Source organism: Olea europaea, unplaced genomic scaffold (genome assembly GCF_002742605.1).
Source record: "Olea europaea var. sylvestris unplaced genomic scaffold, O_europaea_v1 scaffold119, whole genome shotgun sequence".
NCBI lineage: Eukaryota > Viridiplantae > Streptophyta > Magnoliopsida > Lamiales > Oleaceae > Olea > Olea europaea.
Window position 1 is genome coordinate 409,354 of NW_019229312.1, and position 7,143 is coordinate 416,496.

Here is a 7,143-nt window from a genome sequence, read left to right on the forward strand (position 1 = left end):
TGCCACAACTTGGTGTTAAATTTACTATATCCATTTGCATGATAGAAGTATTGTTGATTTATAGGATAAATAAATAACCAAATGGCACCATTAATTAAATAGATAAAATAGTTGTCTTCTAATTTTTCATAAGAACCACATCCAATTTGCTTGCGTAGAAAATCCTCTCGTGCAAATTGTACAGTCCAGCATATCATTTGTTACCAAACATACTCTGATACTTGAGTTGGATGCACGAAAATCTGTTCGGTTTTCAAAATTTTCTTACCATTGCCGTTGTGCTTAAACTAGCATTTCTATAGAAGCGCCGAGTGAGTGGTTGGGTTCAGTCATGCTTGATCACCATAGCATACCAAGAGTCTCACGAGTTCGACCAGGACATATGTTGAACATTTGAAGTTGAGTTGTGGCACGGTGACCATGGAAGTGCCCATGGACGAGAAAGAAAGGCGCTATATAACAGGGGTCATTGCCACCTAGCTTAAAACCTACAGTGCCAAGAAAGTCTGTCCTAACTGAAATCGGGGCATACTGAGGTTTTGATAATCATCCTTGTAAAGTGCATTCAGTATTTCAACTATAATGTACTCATTGAACTGGGACGATATTCAAGATGAAAAAAAGTTAAAACTACGAAAATTCTGCTGCGTGTTTTCTACATTTTAACAACCAAAATGACTCCAAAAGGATAAAGTTACCTCTAGCCAGTTATGCATTAGGGCCGATTGACCCCTTTATGATTGAGCAAAATACCTGATATGGCAAGACTAACATCGCAATAATTATAGAATCACAAATAGAACAGTTTGTAAACGTTAAAAATCTCTCTACAAACAATATAGTCAGTCCAGAAGTAAATGGAAATTGAAGCTAAATTAAAATACCAAGTTTACCAGTCTGACATTTCATCTAAATCAATAAAATCTAGATTAGACAAAAAAACAGTAGCTCATTCAGTAACACAGACATCCTCCCAGCTTATAATTTTATTGTCATGGATGATTCTGGGAGCATTCAAAACTTAGTGGCTGCTGAGAGAAGGGAGCCTACAAAAAACAGAGCAGGTCGAATTAATTGAAAAATTGCAAACACCACAACGGATAATTAAAAACAACAGTTCTCCATATGCATTCGTCAACAAAAATTTTCTTTCTTATGCAGTAAAAGCTCAAAGTTTCCAATACAAAAATCCATAGTGATCCCAAAGAGCAATAGAAGAAGTAATGAAGAATCAGCTGATGCCTACCTGAAAAAAGGTCTGCCTCATGTGATCATATGAGTGTGCATACATCATTGACTGGGTTGGCCACTGCATGTATAAAGCATCCCTAGAAGTCTGATTCAATCCCATTGCATGGTAAGGGCTCATAATGGGGCTCCTGTAATTGATGGAAGCTTGAGCCACGGGCATCTGATGCAGCTGAGGAATGGCAGAATCATATTGCACAAATGGAGGCGGGAATTTTGGCACATGAATAGGTGCTACATTGAAACTTTGAATAGTCGGTAAGTTCTTAACATATCTGCATTAGCATGACATAGAAGAGGCTATATTAATTAGCATCAATATATATTGTTGTAATACTTTGAAACATCATTAAGTAAATATGCTACTTATAATGAAATTTCCTAACGTTTAATTATCTCCTATAAACGTTCTACAAACTGAAAATGAGTGGTGCTTTAGAAGTACTCTACTGACATAAGATCCAGTGTAGTGGCTGTAAAACTGCAAGTTTATAAGATTAAGAAACGAGGGAACAGACTAGGACCGTGAGTTAGTAAATAGAAGCAACCAGGATCAAAATAAACCTGACATATGCAACTCACTCAATTACCTTAGATTTGATCTCTCATCAATTGTGTTTAGTGGGGAAGTTGCAAGAATAAGTGTGTGGACACATCATTAGAAGGGGAGGATACCACCTAAGATTGCCAAAGAAGCTAAAGGACTAGAGTTGAAAGTTCAATCAGCCTTCAATTGACATAAGCAGTATATGGATTGCTTAGTAGTAGAAACTATATACCTTATGGGATCAAAGATAATCGAAGATTAATAAACTGGTACATGCAAACATGCCGATAGTAACAAGTAGAAGATAACACGTCCTCTAGGTATCAATAGTGAAAGGTTAGGATGGTGAATTCTTTGGAAATGGGAAAATTTTGATCTACATCTTTAAGCGTGCTGGTTAAGGCAACACAGTTGCTTGTGAAAGATCTATACATTATTAGAATGATAATTAAAATAACAGTCAAATAGTCATTAAAAACACTTCTGTAATATCATGTAAGTTACTTTACAAATAAATAAAAAGTATATGTCTTTTGTATCATGAACACAAGTACCGTGAGAAGAAACAGCATTTTGAGGAGACTCTATTGAGACTTTTACAGAGTTGACGAGCCATGGAATCTTCAATAAATAGGTATACGCAGATCTAGATGTGCGTGCAGTAAGGGGGAAAAACTTAAATCCTTCACTCAATTAACACTGCCCCACTATATTAATTTAGACACTAGAACCTCAAGAATGCATAGCTATCCACAAACTTGTACCATTTTTTTCAATACATACCTCTCATAACTTCTATCATAATCAGGGTCGGTACGGTCTTTCTCCTTGTCCCTAAAAATGGCTACTCTAGAAGAAGCACCAATTTCCCTGCTTCCCAGACTTTTCTCACCATCAACTATCAAGTTCATTGAAACTTCATTCTCGCCAATATTCTCACCCTTCCTATCAGAGGCAACCCATCCTGATGCATCTTCTGACCCAGAACTACTTGGACTGCTGAAAATACGAGCTCGAGCTCTGTCATATTCCTCCTTCCTTTCGTCCACTGTTCTTACAGGACTTCTTTTAAGCCCTATTCCATTGATATCATTGGATGAAGCTTTAGAAGGCCTCGGCTTTAAGACAATCTTGATTTGATCAAGTTCGTCAGTTTCAGAACGTCTAGCTGGCACATCTGACAAGCGGACAGCAGGGAACTTACTTTCTGGCTTCTTTAAAACCAAAATCCGATTTCCCTGACCATCTACAGAGTTGTCCTGAACCATGGTCTGCAGACCATAGTGTTGAGCAACACGGTGTGCTGCAAGACGAAGGTATGACGTAGGGAAGTGCGGAAACTCAAAATGATGTAGACCAGAGTTCTGCAAGAACTTTTGTACATCGAGCTCCATTCGCAGAACTGATGAGAAAATAATAGATGAGAGCGCAATTACTAGTTATCCTCAACAGTAATAGCAATAATAAAAAAGAATAAAATAAAATAAATACAGTAAATCAGCAGGCAAAATAAAAATAAACCAAATATCATAAGAGAATTTCAGCAACTTAAGGTATCTAGCTGCAGAGATGGCCAGAGTCAAATACTAAAATGCGTACCCAATTTTGAGGAATATGGGAACTTCAAAACTCTGCAAGAATTTTACCAGTATATTGTAAGATTATAATGTAGCTTCGTTCTTATTTATATCCTTTGTTTCATTGTCTCCTGGAAACATAAAAGCAAATTTCTTTCAGGTTTTTCACTACATCAAGGTATAATTAGCTTTGTATCCCCTAGGTAGTTAGTAATGAGCCGGGCCAAGCTGGCTCGCAAGCCCTCCCAATTTGGCTCAGCCCATCTCGTCACAATTCGAGCAGGGGGCTTTTTTATTTCAAAGGGAAAAGGGAAATTGATCATTTATTTTTTGCTTCAAATACTTAAAAATTTTAAATATAATAATTTGAAAGAAATGTTTAAGAATACATATGCTTTGATTTCAAGCTTTACAAATATGAAATATCCATTTGAAAATGTACAATTATACATTCATTTGGAAAAATAAAAGAACTAACATTGCATTATTACAATTTACATCCATTTCGATCTAAGCATTCCATTAGTTATGTATCAACGTTCCAACAAAAATACTTGCATGCATAAAAAATCCCAGGTTCAACAGGGTTAGTGCAATCGCGATTTGTTTACTTCACAATAACTCGGAAACGATAGATATTTAAGAAAAATGTAAGAGAAATAGAGGCAATAGAGTTTAGATATTGAGAAATAGGGTAGAGAGTTGAAATAATAACAGAATATTGATAATCTGGTACAGAAAATTTGTGAAATGATATAGGTATTTTATCAAAAATTATTAAGAATTAAAAAAAATTCATCGATGTATTTTGAACATTGTCTCAACTTCAAAATTCATTAAAATTTGAATGTTGTCTCACAACATTCAAATTCACTGAATTAGGCCGCAATAAGCCTGAATTCAGTGATGAATTGGTGATGGATGCATAATTGTGATACATCCATAACCTGCAGATTAGGGCTGATTAGGTCTGCTAAAGCAGGCTGCCCGCTTGCTCACACGAGCCAGCTCGTGACTTTGAAGGCGGGCCTAGCTCACCACATTCGTCCCATCAAAAATATGGGCCTGGCAGCTAGCAAGCCAAATTTTCACTCACCTGGCCGCGGGCTCGCAAGTGGCTTGGCTCAATTGCCACCCCTGTCTATGATTTTCTTATGACAAGTGCCCCTATTTCTACATATAGCTGAAGTATCCATTAAAAAGGTGCCAAGGTTAGTTCTATACTGTCTCCTATAATTTATAATGATAACAACTTGCTCTAAGACCTTCTCATCAACATGTTGAGGCAGAATTATATGCTGCATCCAAGAAAACCATAACATCATTTAAAGATACTTCTTCGCCACATCTTTACTGGAAGCAAAAATTAATAAGCCAAAGTTCAATGAAAGGAGGCAATAATAATGACAGCTTATACTGTCTAGAATATTTCAGTTGGTCCAACCATCAAACTATAGATTAAAAACTGTTAAGATTCATTGCATCAGGTGAAACTACCTTGAGAGATAATAATTCAGTTCTACAGTTAATCAATTATGTATTTCTATTCTTAGCTGTTCAGAGAATCAATTAGCTCAGCTATTCCTAAATCAAATTTCTCAAGATTTACATCTGTTTCTCCCCCACAATTTCCTCCATCCAAACGCCCATCTTATATACAAAACTAAAACCAAACGACCCATAATCAAACATCGCCAGATCTAACCCAACCAATTTAAAATTCCTAAATTCCCAAATGTTAACCCTAATCTAAAACCAAGAATCCAACTAAGTATACAATACAAATCTACTTAACCAAAATACGGGAACAAAATTAAACAAGGCGTGACAATTAAATTCAAAAGCTTTAAGATACATGAAGAGATAAAAGAACCAACTAGTTAATCGGTGACGAGGGTTTTGAAGAGCCTCAACAAGGAACGGATCAACCATTGAAACGTAAGCAGGAAACCCATCCTTTTGCTCCATAAAAACACTTTTGTCATTAACTTCAACAGCTTCCTTAGGTACTTGAAATGAATCTTGAGAAGTCAAATCCATGTTTCAAGAGAAATTATTTTTATATATGGAATAGGGAAGAAGAGAGAAAGGGAGAAACCCTTCCTCTTTTCTGCCACGCGAACCGAAGAGAATGAAACGGGAACAATGGATTGGATTTGTATTATTTTTGTGCGTGTATTTTTTGGATTTTTTGGGAATGGTTGAAAAGTCGAGAATGGAAAATGAGGACCTTTATCCTTTTTTCTTTTTTTCTTTTTTTTTTCATTATTTTGGAATATACTGGTCCTAGATTTTCTCTTCACAAGTACCGATTATTGATTTTTTTCCTACTCCTTTTATTTATTTATTTTTTACTGTATTTATTATAGAATTTATATAACTAATCATATTATAATAGAAATATCCTTAATTTAAGGAACCAAAATGTATCTGCAAGTACATATAGCATTAATCCATGTGGTTTTAAAAATAAGACGCTAGTTTTACTTAAGATTCATTTGGTATAACTTTTGCTTTTTATAAAAAAGTTTTGAAAGAAGCTATCTTAATTATTATTTGAAAAATAATTTTTAAAAGTACTTCACATTTCAAAAGTGCTTTTAAAGAAAGTAATATTGAATCAACTTCCTCTAAAAACTTTTCTAATTAACAAAAACATTATCATAAAATTAGTCAAACAATCTAAAAGCTGCTTTGAATCTCAAAAGCTCGTTTTGACTTTTTCAAAAGTCATGCCAAACGAGTCTTTAGATAATTCATGCATGCTCTCGAATCTCTAAGCTCTCTCTTTTCCAATTATAATAAACTCAACCAATTTTTTTAAATTTTGATCACTGGCGGATTTAGCTTTCGGCATGAACACGAGCTAATATGGCAAAAAAAAAAAAAAAATTACACATAAAAATTTTTTTCTATTTTTTTTAAAGGGGATTTGGAGTGGACAGACGGGTTGTAGCACTCGCCTGCTCATCTCTGACTCCACCCCTGTTTTGAACCCGTCTCTCTAATAGTTACTTCACAAGTTTAATTTATTATTCATGCTTGGTAAGAAAAAATTTTCCTTTTCGTACTACTCATTTCATGGAACATTTTCAAATTGTTGAGGATGACATTTTCTTGAAGTAGTAGCGAATCTAACTTCAAGTGGCATCATGTTGCACTTAAGTTCGAAAATAGGCCAGAGAAGAAGCATACCATCGGGTTGTATTTTTGGGGCATTTTGAGTATATTGTATATGCCATTTTTTTTTTCGGATATTGTGTTTTTCTCTCTATTTCTACGTGTGTGTTTTTCCCGCAACTTATGAAACCATTTATATTTTCTTTCTAATTGTAATGTCTCTTTTTAGTTTGTAATTTTTTTGCACCTGCATGGATAAATAGTATTTTAAAAATAATATTAAAAAAATCATAGTTTTCTGTCTTTGGCTTACGGATGGAAAGATCTGCCAAACAATATTTAAAAATAAATAAATAAATAAATAAATAAAACTTTAATGCAACTTTTTGTATAATTTTACTTGCAGGTTAATAGGAATACTTAAAAATACAATTTAACGACGGATATTCCTTTGGTTAAAGATTCACCAACTATTGGTAGTTGTTATTGATGACTTGTCACTTAATCGCCACAATATTCATGGATAACTGTTTGCAACTTCATTAACGGAATTTCGATAGCTGATAACGGCTTCTATGATGGAGTACACACACGTTTTCATCGGGACTTTCACCAACAACGCAAATAACATCGAAAGTTTGTATTGATAAT

The 7,143-nt window shown here is 34.7% G+C and overlaps 1 protein-coding gene across 1 annotated transcript; it reads right to left on the bottom strand.

The window, feature by feature from the left end:
• Positions 1-773: 773 nt before the first annotated feature.
• Positions 774-5,558, bottom strand: LOC111374006 (cAMP-regulated phosphoprotein 21-like). Its single transcript, XM_022996608.1, has 4 exons — positions 5,250-5,558; positions 2,579-3,197; positions 1,247-1,523; positions 774-1,046 (listed from the first exon to the last, which is right to left on the bottom strand). The coding sequence occupies exons 1-4, from the start codon at positions 5,410-5,412 to the stop codon at positions 993-995; spliced, it is 1,113 nt and encodes a 370-aa protein (XP_022852376.1). The 5' UTR covers positions 5,413-5,558; the 3' UTR covers positions 774-992.
• Positions 5,559-7,143: the final 1,585 nt, after the last annotated feature.